Genomic DNA, 18,065 nt, shown 5'->3' with positions numbered 1-18,065 from the left:
AAAGAACATTCAACACTGGAGTTAGTTGAGTAAGGATGTCACCTGTTGTGCTTCAAAGAGATATTAGTATGTTTATAGGGTGGCTTTGCTGCTTCAGAAAACAGAAATAAACAAACATGCTGGTAAACTTTGGGACCAATCAGTAAGTAGCACGTTGGTGACATGAAAAAGCATACCGACTCTATAACTACTCATCATAAATTAAAAAAGACCCACCCTAGTACTGAACCTGTTTGGCAGGAAGAGCTGAGATCCTTTAAGAACATGAACAATACAAGTGCATTTTATTGTTTTATTGGAGTGTATACCACATCAAATACATGAATGCAATGCGAATTTTGTGTGGGAAAAAAGTGTAAATAACAAGGAACCAGATATAATAAGCCATCATCTAGATCTCTCTAGATTTCATATATGAATGAAAGAACATCAAAAAACATTAATTTGCAGTGAGTTTTATACTTTAAAATAAGAGAAAACAGATCAAACTCATTCTTTGAGAAGCCTAGTCTACATCCAAATCACCCTCCAGTAGTGCTGTGATCAATGTTGATGTAATCAATTCATTGAAATGTCAGCCTAAACTTATCAAACCATGCTAAACAGAAAATACATATATGAAAAAGACAAAATAACTGTTGAAATATTAAAAGCAAAACGTCTCTGTGATATCACAGCAGTGGCTGAGATCCAATATCTATTCTCCGATACATAGTGAGGACTTTTTCACTGGGGGATCTCATTCAAAACATAACAACAGAATACAGCATAGCAACTCATAGTTTGCCATGATGGTCCAAATGTGCCCAGAGGTCTCTCCTCTCCAAAACAAAGTGACCCAGAGAGTAAAGCTGGTTCAGCACTGAATACAGCAGTTTACTTTTACAGTTAATGTTCCCTTGATGGATAAAAGCCAGAGAGGCTACAAGCTAATGCAAAGTTACCTTCTCTGCAAACAGTTCTGGAGGTTTAACATTTCATAGTTGATCTGTAAGTCTTCTTACATTGCCAAACATTGTTACAAACCAAGGTGCTAACCTCTGATTGCCGTCCTAGAATCGGACATAAATCTGCCAAGAAGTCCTGTTGCCTGAGCTAGGGTAAAAGCCAAGATTTAAAGTGTTTAGTAAAAGTGTGTTGAAAACTGGATTAAAATGTATGAATGCTTCTAGCAGACAACTAAAATGCTGATGCGCACAAAAGCAGGGGGGGGGTGGATGTGGGGGTCGCTATTGACTTGGAGATATATCTTAATAGACTGAACAACATAAGGTTATCATCAAAGAGCTTTTTTTTTTAATAGGAATTTTAAATGACATGAATTAGGGCACCACATTATGCTAACAATAAAAAACACTCAAAGTCAACAGAGATAAGAACTTTAAAAAAATGATTGAGACCCACTCCAGAGGCCTCATGTCTTTCATCCTCGGTACGTTAACAGGCGTCTGCTGCTAGTCTCCACGGATCAACCCTGAAACGTCCACCAGAGAGAAAGAGCGATGTTGTGAAATTAAATATTAATAACAAATACTTATTAACAGTTTGGATCATCAGTTTCACTAAAACCTACCAGTGCACATCATGCAGCTGCTTGACCAGGTGAATCACTACTGTAATAAAGCACCGTTAGTATATTCAGAAAATAAATCATAATCCAGACAATATGTATATTTTACATTATGTTTAAATGGAGTTTTACCAAAGAGTTGCATCATCATCTGGGCTTTAGGTCAGGTCATTGCAGTGTTTGTTTACCTTCTCAAGCTCAACACTTACATCTAAAAAAACAACAACATATTGTTTCAAACAATGGATTCATTTAATACACTAATGGAAATGTATCGACTATTTATTTACGATCAAATGTACTCTATTTTTGTGATTTTGTTTCCTTTACCTGGGATGGAGACAGCATGTGTCTTGAGTGACAGCACGATTGATTCCTGCATCGTGCTCTTCAGTTCCTTCAGGACCTCCGACTAAATCAGCATTGAAATATTTATCAGTTATCACTGACATTTTTGGACATGTATGTTTGTGTTGCAGTGTTCCTAGTTGAATTTTAAGTGAAGAATTATTTCTGACGAAATATAAAATGTGACAAACCATCAAGTCCTCCAGCTGTTCCATCATGGCGTTTTTAGCATGAGTAAACATGACGTCCTTTGAACGACGTACGTGCTCTTCAATAGTTTGCCTCATGTTGTTCATCGAGCCTTTTCCTTTAATTTTTTCTGCTCCTACATAAAACAGAAACATGTTGACATAAACATTTTGCAACATGAAAATGTGTAGAAGTGTATTTATATGTCTGTAATGATCTTCTGTCTTACCGTCATAGCATGGTTTCATTTTCTCTTTGATTGTTTTTTCCAGGCTCCTGTAGATCGTTTTCTTTCGCTCACGGATGATTTCGTTGAGTTCTGTTTTAATCTTTTCTTCCTTAGAGAGAGAACGTGAAGCAGATATCAACATATTTTAAAAATGAATAATTTACAAACAAGGCTCATCTTTTCCTTTATTATTTTTTCCTGATTTTACGTGGAAAAACAGATCATTATTCAAACTGATAGGACGTGTTCACCAGCTGGGGGTGCACTTTGCCCAATATCAGAATATTCTTTTGTAATCTTGAGTGTGTCGTCATGACTTGGGGCAGCCTCAGATTTACAGCTGCAGTTCATTTGTCAAAGCCATCTCCAGTTCATACTGAGCTATTCCAGTACAATGTATATTTCATTTCATTTCAAACCTTTATTTATGCAGGTGAATCCCATTGAGATCATTGATCTCTTTTTCAAGGGTGACCTGCTGCAAGTAGGTTCCACATGAATACATATAAACATAACAGAAAAACAAAAAGGACATCATACAGCATATTTACAGCGACTACAGTTTACATAGCTAGTGACATTTACAGGTTCCAACAGTTTCCGATTGGATAGCATCTATCCGTGCTTTAAAAACATTTAGTGGAACCAAATTGCTCAGCTTCCATTCCTTTTGCAGACTGTTCCAAGTTAGCGGAGCTGCACATCTAAAAGCTATCTTCCCGAAGACAGTCCTAGCAGTTGGCACATTTAATAAAACCACAGCATTCGATCTCAGGCAGTAGCCACTTACAATTCGCCGTGAGATCAGGGAGCAGATATAAGATGGAAGTTTCCCTAACATGGCTTTGTATATAAAAATGTACCAGTGACTGAGCCTCCGTACAGTTAGTGAAAGCAAACCAGCCCTTGCATACAGGGTACAGTGATGGGTTAATGCTTTACAGTTTGTCACAAATCTCAGTGCACTGTGATACGCAGCATCTAACTTGATCAGGTCATTACCTGATCAAGTTAGATGCCGCCTATCACAGTGCACTGATATTTGTGAAGGCAGGTGCATTCGGCAGGTGCATTCATATAGATCAGATCACCATAGTCCAGCACAGGTAAAAAGGTCATAGAGCCTTTTCCTGGCCTCAAGCGAGAAACAGGACTTGTTCCTGTAGAAGAAACCTAGCCTAACCCCAGCTTTTTAAGCAGGTTATTGACATGACGTTTAAAAGTGAGACAATAATTAAGCCAGATACCAGTATATGAATATGTTGACTGATCAAAATGTATTATATTTAATAATATCGCTCACCCTTCCACTACAGTGTCCCTGGCTTTACAAACATGTTTGATAATGGACTAATGAAGCTCAGCGCAAGTTCAACCAGGAAGACCGTCTTTACTCATTCATGCATTTCTATCTCCATGTTTCTACTCTCTCTCCTCTCAATAAGTGACCGGGGGTGTCACTCTTCAGCTTAGCCAATCACTTCGCTCTATTCCCAAGAGCCTATCATAGCGTGCGTCAAACCCTTTAAACTCTGCTCTTTCCCCTCTGACAGCTATCATTTCAGGTGACTCAACGCAATCGTCAGTCGCAAGCAACTGGCAATCGCAAACAAAACCTCCTAAGTGTTAGCGCTTCTAGAAAAGAAACCTCATCATGTCCAGTTCGGATTTATCCGAGATCGATCTCTTTCAGGAGGATCCCGATCCCGGCCCCGACGTACCGGCTGACACAGCTTCGACTTCCTCAAGTTACCGGCGCACGAGCATTCGCTTGCTCACCCGCAGCGGCTCAGCCTCACGGACAGCAGAGGCAGAGCTCCTCACCTCCCAACTACAGCAGCAGGGCATCTTACCAGCCCTAGGTCTCCCTCTTTCCCAGCTTCGCGAGCTCTCAGACCAAGTCCCACTTCTCGCTCCCCAGCCCCTGGCAGCAGCCCCTGCCAGCAGCTCCAGCCGGCCCCTCCGACAGACCAGGGCGCGGGCGCGGGGGTAAAAGAACAAGGAAGTCGAGCCCTTCAGCAGCTCCTCCGTCAAAGAAGACAACTCCTTCCCAGCCTCACCACATCGCCGTCCAGCCCGTAATCACCTCCAACCAGCCCTACATGGACAACAGCTTGGCCAACACCCTGCAATCCTTGGCCGACTCCATGCAGAGAATCGACACTCGCCTCCAGTCCCACCAGGGCTGTACTTTCTGTTATTTCCTTCACATCTGCAGTTTCTGCAAGGACTCGCACCCGAAGTCCGTGTGCCCCAGGCGCAGCGGCCGACCCAGGATCCCCGCCCTGCTTCAGAAACCTCCCGGCGGGAAAACCTTCTGAACATCCACCCCTCCACTCCCATTAACATAACACACTTAGCAGCCGTCCTTTCTACTCACCCAGATCCCGTGTTCGTAGACTATCTCCTCTCAGGGCTTTCCTAAGGCTTCAGGGTAGGAGTCCTCTCTTCCCCCACCGTGACCTTCGAGGCAAAAAACCTGCAGTCTGCCATCAAAGAACCCGCAGTCGTTTCTCAGCTCATAGAGAAAGAACTCAGCAAAGGGTATATTATCGGCCCTTTTCACTCAGCCCCATTCTCGGTGTTTCGCACCAGCCCAATAGGCGTAACCACTCGTAAATACTCAGGGAAAAAGAGGCTAATTTATGACCTGTCTGCACCCTGCTCCGGCCCCTTTTCCAGCGTCAATAGCCTCATCCCATCAGAGCCATTCTCCCTCCACTACGCCTCGGTCGACAACGCAATTAAGCTAATTAAATTTGCAGGTCAAGGAGCCTGGCTCTCCAAAGCAGACATCACCGATGCCTTTAAAATCATTCCCATTCATCCGTCCCAGTGGAATATGTTCGGCATCAGGTGGGAGTCCAAGCTCTACTTCGCCGTCCGCCTCACCTTCGGGTGCAGAAGTAGCCCATGTATTTTTAATTCCTTCTCCGAGGCACTCTGTTGGATCCTGCTGAATGTCGTCAGAATCCCATCTGTTCTTCACCTTCTGGATGATTTTCTTCTCATAGATCCCCCATGGGACAACTCAGGCGCTTCACTGCTGAAACTGAAACTCTGTTTCCAAGAGCTAGGCGTCCCCCTATCCCAGGAGAAAACCATAGGCCCCGACACAAGTCTGGAGTTCCTGGGCATCACTCTCAACTCCATAGAGATGAAAGCGTCTCTCCCAAATGACAAACTGCAGCGCATACGCGACATCACTAAGTCCTACTGCGCACAACACATCATTACTAAACAGCAGCTGCTCTCCCTCCTCGGGCACCTTAATTTCGCCATGCACGTCATCCCTCAGGGACGCTCATTCATCTCCCGCCTCCTGGACGCAGCATCAGCTGTTAAAAACCTCCACGATCATGTCCCCTTAAACGAAGGATGCCGCTCGGACCTGCGCTTCTGGTCCCTCCTGCTCGACCAATGGAACGGAGTCACTTTTTTCTACGACGACATAGTGCATTCCTCAGACTCAATGAGGCTTTTCACGGATGCCGCCCCATCCGCTGGGTTTGGGGGTTTCTTTCAGGGAGAGTGGTTTGCAGGTCCCTGGCCCCTCTCCTTCCCTAATCACGCCACATCCTCTGCCCTGCACGAGATCTACCCAATCGCAGTAGCTTGCTACGTGTGGGGCCACCTCTGGCTCCGGAAACGCATATCAGTGCTATGCGATAACCAAGCAGTAGTCGGGATCATTAATAAAGCGTGCTCTCCATGCCCTGACATCATGCCATTTATGAGAAGCATCACGTGGTCCTCCATCACTCATAACTTCATCATCTCAGCCCGTCACGTTCCCGGCCACCTCAACGTAATCGCTGACTCCCTCTCTCGCTTTCACTTTCAGACGTTCCGGAATCTCTGCCCAGAAGCCAGGCCGCAACCAGTCGGGATTCCCCCTCTCCATCTCCTCTCCCTCTTCTAAACACGAGCCCCTTAGGTAGACACCTCGAGTCCGCCAGGTTCTTCATGAGGAAGGGCTTAGCCGCTTCCACACTTAAAACGTATGATTTTGCCTGGAGAACCTTTGCCATGTTCTGCTTTTCGTTAGGCATCCCCCTCAAACCCGTTCTCATCCACACTGTGTGCGCCTTCATGAGCTACTGCTTCACCAACCGTCACCTCAAACCCCAATACATTCGGGCCTGGTAGCCGGGGTGCAGTTCAACGTTCGATGCTATGATCCCAGCTTTCCTAGCTTATTTTCTAACCAGGCAGTTAAGCTCATTCTCAAAGGACTAACTAAAGCTTCCCCTCCTGTCCTGGACCGCAGACGACCTATTACTCTCTCCAATCTGCGCCTCATGCTTTCCAAACTTAGAGAAGGAATATTCACTCCATATATAGACGCTCTACTCGATGCTCTATTTCTTTTAGCTTTTTACGCTTTTCTTAGGCCCGGCGAATTCTCCACAGCTTCCCTCACGTTCGACCCCCAGCGAGACATTTGCTTTTCCGATTTGTCTTTTTACGCCAGTCACTACAGCTTAAGCCTTAAGCACTCCAAGTGCGGAGGTGCTTGCTCCGTCATTGCGGCTTGCATCGATTCCCCGTTCTGCCCCCACAAATCTATGATCAATTACCTGCGCTTCAGATCTTCCTCTAGCCCCCTCTCACCATTATTTCTCATTTCAGGGAATACTCCCTTGTCACAATCCCGGTTCAAATACTACTTAAAGCAAGTAGTCATCAAAAGTGGTCTATCACCCCAATTTTATTCAGGGAACTCTTTTAGAATAGGCGCAGCTACTTCTGTGGCTAATCAAGGCATATCATCCTCATCCCTGCAACAACTCGGGCGGTGGTCCTCCGCTGCCTTCTCCTCCTACATCCGCCCTGACATCAGCTCCGTTCTGGCAATCTAAAAATCTCTCAAGCCTTAACTCGGGTAAATATGCATATAACTGGTGGTGGTGTTTTATAGCATATCGGCATATCATTCATCATGACACTATCTGCACATAAACACGCGCGACATTCACGTCTTAATTCCCATGCTAATTAACATGTGCATTTCATCTGTATACTCATCATCGTCTCATCTCATGCTACAACCCCCGTGTATTCATGCATTAACCGGCAGGGTCCGGGTTCGTGTCAAGTCAAGATTCTGAGTCTCCTTCCCCCTGCTACAACCCCACATGCTTTCCACGCATCTCAGCCATACATTCATGTGTCTCTCATGCTTTATCCCCGACCAGGGCCATACATGTGTCATCGTTCAGCTCTAACGAGCTGAAGGTCCGCTCCCTCTGAGTAACTTCACTCTTAATTTTATGCCATGCAATTAACTATTCTTCTCTCCCTCTGTATATCTCTCATTCATAAGATCCCTGCATCTAGCCCGTATGGTAAGAAACCCGTACATTTCATTCCACAACACATTTTGTTTTGGGGGGTTTTCATCGGATCGGTTCTACCCTCCCGAATGATACTTCCTGCACAACGGTGCCGAATCGCCAAAACTACTGTCACATTCATTTGTGTATCTGCGCATTAAATATGTATCATCACATCAAAACCGTCTCTCCTGATTGAAATTAATAGGATCTTTTACCTCTGCCATGAGAAATGTCAGCTGCAGTTTGGCATTTTTATACTTCTTATTCTTCAGCTTCTCTGTGCCAAGTGAAAACGCATTGATGACCCCGTTGAATGGTCCACTGTTTCCTTCATTTCTAAAAAATATTAACACAACGAAATGCTTAAATTCATCAACACGTTTGTATTTCAATAATGTATTTTAATGTATTGTACAACATCATTTGTTCCAATACAGGGTTTTATGTGTTTATTAAGTAATTTCTTACGGGAAGGTCTTCTTAAATTCCTCGTCAATGCAGTCGGTCAAACATGAAGCTAACTTCATATTGATGTTTATTGATTTCCCTTTATTTGTTATGTGGATGCCACCCTTCTCAACTACACACTTCAATGTCCTGTGAAATGCACTACCATTGTCTTCCTGAAACAAAACAGAATTTTGTAAGAGACATATTCATACTAAGAGCAATCAGTTGTTTTGATTTAATTAAATACTTACAGCATAAAGGACCGACTTCAAGAGTTTTTCACATGAACTTTTAGATTTGTTAACCCCCCTACTGAGGCATTTTTTAAAAGCCGTAAGGGTCGCCTTCATGGCTTCCCTGACTTCTTGAAGTTCACAAATCAGCTTTTTTTCAAGTCCTGTGCGCACATTTTTCTTTATGTCATCCTGAAATCATACACAACACAAATTAATTATTTAAAGCATTTCAACCATAATTCAACAAGGGATTTTTTTTCAAGCCCTTACAACAACAAGTACAAAACCCTTTAATTACTGTAGCAATGCATCCTCTCTGAAGCAACACAAACTCAGCAAATCCAATACCTTGTTGGCGTACAGGTTACATTACATGTAAGCAGTCTGTCTTTTACAACATTTTAGTGCATGCAGCTTACTTATTTTATATGAATGTTGTTATTTCAATATTAAAGACAATGAAAGATGTTGTTACTTGATCTTACCCCTTTACTGCTGCTGGCTCCCTGCATCAGAGAGAGAATCCCGCGAGCTCTAGACACATAGTTGAATGTCTCAGAGTGACTGTCATTGAGTTCTTGCAGGACATTCTGCAGTTTTGGAATTTCTGTAAAAAATGTAACATACTTACATTACATTCTTGAATTTACATGTTATACTCAATTAGTATCTCTGTATATTTATTGGAGGAGATAAAACCATTTTGTAATCCTGGCTCACTTATGGAGACTTGAATCACCTGTTTCATTTGGATCCAGACGTTTCTTTTTCAAGAACTCTGTGGAGCTCACTGTGAAAACCTTGAAACACTCCTCACTGAATTGTTTCTGAGAAAACAAACAAGTTTAGATGTAAAAGCAGGTTTGCAATTTTGACAATATTTGTTTTTGATTTGTGTTCAATATTACTCACCTTAACGCATTTTTGTTTGCTGAATTCTGCCCTCACTTTTGTCTTGGCTCGATCGTTTTCATTCAGTATCTGAGCACGAACACCAGCTGCTGAACTATATGAAAGATTTGTAATTAGAGAATTACATAAACTGCATATTCAATCCAGGATATCATATCACTACGCATCTCGATCTTGCTTTAAATAACCAGTGATCACATGAAGTAGCTTAATCCAGCATCACAAAGTGTTTGTGAAGCAACAACATTAGGACAGAAATAAATGGCGGAGATGTTGAGGAATCCAGACACACATGCAGACAATTGAGAAACACGGATACTGTTATGATCATAAATAACCTGGTTTATCATGTTTCAAGTGAACATTATATCCCTGAATACGATCAAAAATACTAATGTGCCTGTTAACGTAATCAATGTTTCCATGGCTTCTCCTCTTGGCCATCTCCGTCTCAAGCGTCAGTGTCAGTGGATGGTACATTTAACTGTGTACTTTTGGCATCTTAAACCACTTACTGATTGCGTGAACGTCCCATATCAGACTTGGTGCAGATAAAATGAATCTGCCGACACTGGCCACCATTTCCCATGAGGCTGCAGGATTCTTTCAGGATCTCCCAGGGTTCTTTTTCTGAAGCTGCTCGATTTATATCAGTCACAATCCACACAGTAGAACAACTTCTAATAACCTGGAGGGGAATACAGCAAATAATAATGGTTACATTGTCAGTGTAACCTTCCACAATAATCAGCATTGCATGTGGATGAATCACCTTTTTCCACATCGTGTCTCTGCTCTTGTTACGGTCCCCATTTCCAGGAAGATCCACAAGTGTGACATGCTGGAGAAGAGGATTGTTCGGCACCCTGACAGTCACACACTTCACCAGTGGCCAATACCGCTTAGCATCTTCCTCGCTTGACTCACTTTGTGTGTATTTGTCCAATGCTGAAGATAACTTTTTAGCCTAAAATAGATAATAAATAATAGAGGCAATGCAAGGCCATTTATTTTTACATGAACAAACTTTAACTTTAAAGTGCTTTAAAGATTGTGTTAAAGAATTATTACAGCATAACATTAAAAAAAAGAGTCAATTTTAAACCCTATCACTGAAACAACAACATCTGAATTAAATTAAAAAGTAACAAACCTTACGTTAAAATGTTGGCAATAGGGAACAATTATGTTTAACATTTTTAACATGATTTTAAATGTAAAGCTGGTAGTGCCTTAAATTATCTAGGAGGTTCTTGCAAGCAAGTTAGTTACTGTTAGACATTTTATTTCCTATGATGCATAAAGAAGATTTGGTTTTGTAGTTATTGTTATTAGAGCCCAGACAGATCAATATTTTCTGATTTCATACCGAATTTACGTCTGCATTTGGTGTCTATCGTGAAACTACGCCAACCAAGAGTCTGTTTTATGAAATGATAGACGTTTTAGTCTTACTTACCGTATCACTTGTCAAAGTCTTCCTACCGGAACTGAGAAATTCAGGAATTTCACTATAGTATTTTTTATCCATGAGGTTTTCAGGAGTTTTGTTTTTCCATTCTTTTCCATACAGCAGTGACAGCGTTTCAACACTGTCTTGATCATCATCTTCGTCGTTTTCCTGATCTTCGTTATCACCAGCAAAATTAATCAAGGTCCACAACTCCTCTTTCCACTCCTAAAAAAATATGTTTTATTAAATGGCATGTTGTGTAGACGGCATATATATTGTCATACTGATATTTTGTACAAACTGTAAAGTCCACTGAGACAAATGTAACATTTGTGATATTGGGCTATATAAATAAACATTGATTGATTGATTGATTTGCAGCTTCATCATAAAAGTTGAAATAGCTCTAAGTTAACAAACATATTTAGATCATTTTACCTCTTTTGTAATGAACTCAATGTCTGCCTCGTACTTTGGGTTCTTCATGTTAGCCTCCACTTTAATCATCACTGAGGTACATGCACTGATGCTTCCAGAGGGCAACAGACCCTTCACTCCAATGACGGCATTTATCAGAGAGCTCTTTCCAGCCCCCGTTTTACCAAAGACGCCGACCAGCTCGCTCTTTTCTGTCTCCAAATCTTTGAGGTTATTTCTTTCTCTTTCCCTAAAAGAGTGTGTCAAATTCAAGAAGAAATCCATCTGCATGTACGAAACATCCTACTTAAGCATAATACTATCTTCAGACACATTTTTGGATTAAAAAAAATGTGGACTTTTACAAATCTCAACAGTGTCCTCAGTGCTGTATCATTTTGACAGGTTTACTATGGTCTCTTTAAACTCTTTCCCCTTGCTTGAAAACACTCATACTTACTTCAGGAACTTGATGAGCTTGTCGTCTTTGTTAGGTAGTTTACCAAGGACACATCTCATGATGTTTTTCACATCAGAAAGAATGCGTTTTTCTGTAAGAGTAAAAGTAAAGAACTATTCAGCAGGAACCAATAACCAGTACATCCGTTAAGATGTTTTCCCAATGAAGCAATCAAGAATACCTGAGAGTATCATTTTCATCATGTTTATACTATGGCAGGTATCTTACAGTTTAAGGCCATTATAACTTAATAAGACCTGTGTTGCTACATATATGTAAGTTCTTTAGCTGAACGATTAAACATTTAACAGATGATACGTATTAACCCTAGTTTCTAATATTTTGGAAAGTAATATAAATACCTTTGTTTGAACCTTGTATATCCTTACGTGGTCGTTTTCTGGCGGGTGATTGGCTGGACTCACCCGGAAGATCCAACTTCCTCTTTCCTTGGTTTTATTTTTTGTAAATAACATATATATTTATTTTTTATTAAAACATTTTCTCAACATTGTTTAGATAAAGCAGGTTTATTATTGTTTATAAAATATCAATAAACCTGCATATAATCCATAAGAAACTTTGTATCTCACCTTTATCATTTGTTTTGCTGGGACACACCTGGGGATGAACATGCACATGTAACTCTTTGTCCTCTCACAGGGCGTTACAGGCTTGAACACACATCTTTACAATTCGCACACACCTACATTTGCATTTAATTTCCCATTCAAAACTCTATGCAAAATAATATATACTTCAAAAATGGCTGTCAAGTGATCACATTCAGCATTCCTTTAACTGAATGAACAGCACTATGAACAAATGAAACAGTTCACAGTTCTTCAGTTAAAGGGGACTTTGTCTCAGGACGCTTCAAATATCAATGCATGAAGGATTGAGTCAAGTTCAATGATAGTCATGGTCAATTTAAAGTAATCATCACCTGAGCAGAAACAGCTTCCTCCCATTTACATTGTGAATAAAACAAATACTCTTGGTGGCCATGTCAAATGTTGAACAGACAATGACAATATCAAAAGTGAATTAAACTGCATTCAACTAACTTCAACAGAAGAATCAGATGTTTCCGGATCTCTTGTGCTTTGTTCCTCCTAGTTAGAAAAGAAAATAGTCTCAAATCCAGAATAGTAAGAAAAACGTATATAAAATTATAGTAAAGTCAACCAGATATATTAAACTCCTTTGTATGTAGATGATGTACATTTCTTGAGATTAATGAGACCAAATACAGTAGCTGTGTAAAAATGCAGGCTTTGCTTTTAACAACTTGAGTCTATATTTTAATTTTGACTGTGGTCCCACTTTTGGGATCAAGTCAGCAATGTCTCGATCTTCCAGACAGTAAAGACTTTCCTTGTCAACTTCGTGATCTGAAAAAAAAAAAAGATTAAGAAATGTCAACCAATTACAAATATCTGTAGATGTGTATTTTGCATGGGGTGAAATGTGAGTTCAGCTGTTGAACATATGTTTTAAAGAGCATTACAGACTCATAAGGTTGTCTGAACTGAATTCATATAAATAACACAATATTACCAATATCAGAATCAGAAAGGCATTCTGATTCTGATATTGGTAACATTGTGTTATTTGTTATTTTCAGTCTTGATTTAAGTGCTGCTGAAAAGATGCGACAGAAAATGAGTCACTCTGAAGTTAATCTTGAATAGCTTCCTCTCTGTGTGAAGATGTGGAATCTTTATGATTGTTTGAGTATGTCAGGGATATCTCAGAAAGTTACTGAGTAACGATGTTGAGGCAGTTTATGTGTCTTCAAGTAGATGCTTAGATATTTCAGTATTGGAAGATCATATCAACTTTGTATAATATGTTTGCCCAATACAAGTAAGGGAATACTTTACCTTGAAATGTTGGTGTGAATTTGCTTACAAATAATTTGTTGCGATCAACATTATCCATGATTAAGAATAGCAACTGGAAAGTAAACAAATAATTGTTTTAATCAACAAAATAAGTACTTGTGAGAGTTTTGATATGTCAATAGAAAAATAAAGGGTTATTAAAGTGATAATGGCAGCCTAATTAAAGTTTTTATATGAAGCATGTAGGAAATATTTGTATGATCACAAGATAAGCACAAATAACTGAGTACACATTTCTGAAAAAAATTCTTTTCTGAGAGCCTGCTTGGCTGTTTACTTACCTGCTATTTGCCTTTCTGGTAGACGTTTACAGAAACTTGAGCTTTCATGTTTTCCAGAGTGAATCTATGAATCACCACGGGAGTGGCGCAGTGGAATAGTGCGTTGGTTTAGGGGGTCACAGGTCTGCAGTCAGCATGTCGTTGTGTCCCTGAGACACTTCACCCCAAATTACTCCTGTGTCCACAGTATTGAGAATGTAAGTCGCTTTGGATAAAAGGGTCTAATAAGTGACATGTAATGTAATTTAAATAAAGGAATTGATTCTGAATCAAAGATCAATTATTGTCAAACTATCCAACAGTTTACACAAGTACAGCTGAAATTAACATTTTAATCATGAACTACTCTATGCCAGAACATTTATTGGCAATTTTCTTTTCTGATAATTGTTTGGCTAAATGTTCAATAAAAATCTTCCAGGTAGATCCAGATTCTCAGATGTTAGCTATCCTGTGTGTTTGCTGTCCAAACAAAGTGATTATAACCGTCTCTAAGGCTACCACTCGGGTATTTTTCCACAGGCCCTGAAAACTGCAGTCATTAAACCGCTCTTAAAAAATAATAATCTAGATGCTTCAGTAATGAACAATTACAGGCCCATATCAAACCTCCCATTTCTAGGTAAAATCATTGAAACAGTTGTTTTTTCAACAGTTGAGTAATTTCTTGCATTTAAATAACTGTTTTGATGTGTTCCAGTCAGGCTTTCGTCCAAACCACAGCACTGAGACTGCTCTTGTAAAGGTCTTTAATGACATCCACTTAAACACAGACAGTGGCAGAACTTCAGTGTTAGTATTATTAGATCTCAGTGCTGCGTTTGACACTGTTGACCACAACATATTACTAGACCGACTGGAAAACTGGGTGGGACTTTCGGAAACAGTTCTAAATTGGTTTGAATCCTACTTAAAGGACAGACACAACTTTGTTTCTATAGGTAAATACACATCTGAGTTGACAAATAGGACATGTGGGGTTCCTCAAGGCTCCATCTTGGGGCCTCTTCTCTTTAACGTCTACATGCTACCACTGGCTCAGATAATGAAGAACAACAAAATAAGTTACCATAGCTATGCATATGACACACAAATGTACATAACCATTTCACCAGGAGACTATGCTCCAATTCAAACACTGAGTAAGTGCATTGAACAAATCAATGACTGGATGTGTCAGAACTTTCTCCAATTAAACAAAGATAAAACTGAGGTAATGGTTTTTGGAGCCAAGTCAGAACGTATAAAAGTTAGCGCTGAGCTTCAGTGTGCAATGTTCAAAACAACAGATAAAGCCAGAAATCTAGGTGTAGTCATGGACTCTGACCTGAGTTTCAACAGTCACATTAAAACAGTTACTAAATCAGCCTACTATCACCTAAAGAATATATCTAGGATTAAAAGACTAATGTCACAGCAGGATTTGGAAAAACTTGTCCATGCTTTTATCTTCAGTAGACTCGACTACTGCAATGGTGTCTTCACAGGTCTCACTAAAAAATCTATTAGAAAGCTGCAGCTGATTCAGAACGCCGCTGCTCGAGTCCAGTCATTGAAGTACTTCAATGTATTGTAAGTAGTAGGCTAATACAAAGTCAAACAGTATCAATTTCATTAAGAACTAATGGTACAATTATATTTGTATCACTCATCAAAGATAGCAGAAAAAAATGCATTAGACTATGTACTATGGAGGGGACTCTGACAGAGGATTACTCACAAAGTACACAGCAAAAGTACTTCATTTTATTTCTGGTAGAAGTCAAACTAGAACCGAGTCCAACAGTGTCAGTTTTCTTAAGAACTTGTGGTAAAACATATTTGTATCACTCGTCAAATATAGCAGGAATGAAGAGCAGCTGATTTGAAAAAACAAACTCGAGAGATGGCTGAGTGACCGCAGTGCAGAATCGCTGTATAGTTTAAATCTCCTAACAATGTTGTCCATTTTAGACATAGGCTTATTATATTTACAGCCCTTAATAATATCCATTCTCTGGGCTCAATATGTGTCTTTTTCAATATGGCCGTTTTCGTTGTGATCGCTAAATTCACCTTGTTTCCCTTTGTTTATAATATTATCACCGCTTTTGTTTTGAAATCACTTCCGTCAGTTTCACCCCGCCCCTCGCTCCAAGGACCATTTAGTAAGGTAAAAAGTAGTGATGGCGAGATGAAGCCTTCTGAAGCTTTCCAGCCAATTGGTTCGCAAAAGGGTTAATCTCATGAGGCTTCATCATGGGCTTCATTTGAACACAAACCCCCTGTTGGTCAAAGTGTGTAAAACAGGCAGATTGGACATCTCAACAGTGTGCTCTATCTCATACCGAGTTCCCAATGAGTAAAGCCTTATAATAACTCTAAACAACGAACACTAAATCATATCTGCATGTCAACAATATTGTATTTATTACAGTTTAATGATTGTGATTGAAAAGCCTAAGGAGGCTGGTAAACATTGCAAAGAGGGATTTATATTCCTTAATAATATTCGTAAACTTAACCATGTTGTAGCCTGAGAAAGGCTAAACCATATCAAAGAATACATTTATTAACTACATTATCTCATTTAGCTGTAGCTTTTATAAACAACAAAAAAGAGGTATTGTTCAGTCGTTGAACCAGGGACCCTGCGGTCATGAGTCAACTGCTTTCAGGCTGAGCCACAGCACACACGCTGAATCTCCTTGAAAACACTGTAAGATATGTATTCCTGCATTTATTGATGTTTTTATTCCTACATTTATTTATGCTTGTATCTATTTATACTTATGACATGTTCGACCTCTATATGAGTGAGGGTCTGAGCTCTCTTAATTCCATCGTGTCACCGGGCCCGGGTACAGGAGGGGTAATATGGTTCTTAGTATACATCCATGGGTATTATGAGCGTTGTGGTTCAACGGGTCAACCGATCTAAAGCACTTTCTGAAGCAGTCACGTGGTATCGACAGGAAGCGAGGCTTCGTTTGTCATCGATGACGTCACTGGCCCAAAACGATACAAGCCTCGATACATGCTTCACAAAAAGCTTCAAGGATTACTCGACACACGCTCCAAAGCCTCGGCGCAATACGTAACATCACTAGTAAAAAGCAAAAAGGCTTCTCAGACGCTCTTCCGTTTACGTGTTTAATAAAGAAAAACAATTGGACGGTAGATACACGGATTAGAAATGCTCAATGCGGTTGTTTTTCCCGATAAATATGCTCCCCTCTGGGATACTTTTCTGCTAAATCACACTTTTATGTTCGGTTGTGTAACATGACTTTAAGTTTGTGGTTTCTTGTTTGTTTTCTGTGTTCTAATTTCAATTTATTTAAGGCTGAAACACAGAACATGGTACAAAACACATACATACCCTGTGAAAGAACATACAGCTCCGTTACAAAACAAACAAAAACACGTACATTGGTTTTGAAACTAATTTAATGTTACTTGTTTTCCAAACAAGAAACCCTAACACATTAACAACATATAACCATTCATTTAATTCTTACAAAATTAACAGTGAAACAAAAGAATATGAATCGTTCCAAAGCTTACCCGTAGCGTACAGCCTGTTGATATGAAGCTAAGAGCAGATTAAAGGAGTCTCTCGCTGAGTATGCCAATAACTGCCCAACCCAACCTGGGAAACGAAACTTAAAATATCTTTGTTTCCGCTGATAGGTGCAGAACGTTACTCCTCCCACACTACATTAATCTTGCGTTATTTTAATTCAATTTGAACTGGATTAGTGTTTGAAATGTAAACCCTAATCCTATTCCCTGTTAAAGTTGTCATTTTCTCTAATCATGTGGGTATTTTCATGTCAAGTGTTTGTATAATTCTTACTTTTTAAGGTAGAATCAAGAAGTTTAGAATGTGACAACTCTTCAATTCTGAAACATGGCACGGGGTCTAAGGGTGGTACACTTTGGAACCAATCAGTAAGTAGCACGTTGGTGACATTAAAAATCATACTGACTCCGTTGCTACTCATCATTAATAAAAAAAAGCCGCACCCTAGCACTGAACCTGTTTGTCAGGACGACCAAAAGGGAAATGATTTGTTTATCTAACAATAGAAATGTATGTTATTAAACAATTTGTGAGATATTTAAATACATTGAACTTAATGAGGCCTAAAGAACACTTTGTTCTCTGATCAATCATTATAAAACATATCATATATTATTCTGAAATGGACCAATCTGCACAACGACTACTTTTACTGTCACTACTTTCACTATATTTTGATGATAATACTTTTCTACTTTTAACCTGCAGG

General features: G+C 39.9%; 1 protein-coding gene across 2 annotated transcripts; it reads right to left on the bottom strand.

Moving 5' to 3' along the window:
• Positions 1–278: 278 nt before the first annotated feature.
• LOC117555410 (nuclear GTPase SLIP-GC-like) lies at positions 279–17,476 on the bottom strand. Of its 2 annotated transcripts, none has more exons than XM_034230316.1 (24): positions 17,338–17,476; positions 13,792–13,966; positions 13,490–13,562; positions 12,930–12,997; positions 12,671–12,718; positions 12,197–12,224; positions 11,966–12,052; positions 11,604–11,694; positions 11,165–11,393; positions 10,733–10,951; positions 10,046–10,240; positions 9,789–9,961; positions 9,274–9,367; positions 9,101–9,188; positions 8,847–8,968; positions 8,377–8,550; positions 8,144–8,298; positions 7,891–8,011; positions 2,337–2,445; positions 2,110–2,243; positions 1,901–1,982; positions 1,703–1,781; positions 1,574–1,613; positions 279–1,474 (listed from the first exon to the last, which is right to left on the bottom strand). In XM_034230316.1, exons 3-22 carry the CDS (start codon positions 13,545–13,547, stop codon positions 1,729–1,731), a joined length of 2,328 nt encoding a protein of 775 aa, XP_034086207.1. In that variant the 5' UTR covers positions 13,548–13,562; positions 13,792–13,966; positions 17,338–17,476; the 3' UTR covers positions 279–1,474; positions 1,574–1,613; positions 1,703–1,728. The 2 variants fall into 2 exon arrangements, with proteins under 2 accessions (XP_034086207.1, XP_034086208.1); XM_034230317.1 differs by having other exon boundaries at positions 1,574–1,610.
• Positions 17,477–18,065: the final 589 nt, after the last annotated feature.

The sequence above is a fragment of the Gymnodraco acuticeps genome, unplaced genomic scaffold (genome assembly GCF_902827175.1).
Source record: "Gymnodraco acuticeps unplaced genomic scaffold, fGymAcu1.1, whole genome shotgun sequence".
Classification (NCBI taxonomy): domain Eukaryota; kingdom Metazoa; phylum Chordata; class Actinopteri; order Perciformes; family Bathydraconidae; genus Gymnodraco; species Gymnodraco acuticeps.
This window is presented reverse-complemented; position numbering and strand designations above follow the sequence as displayed.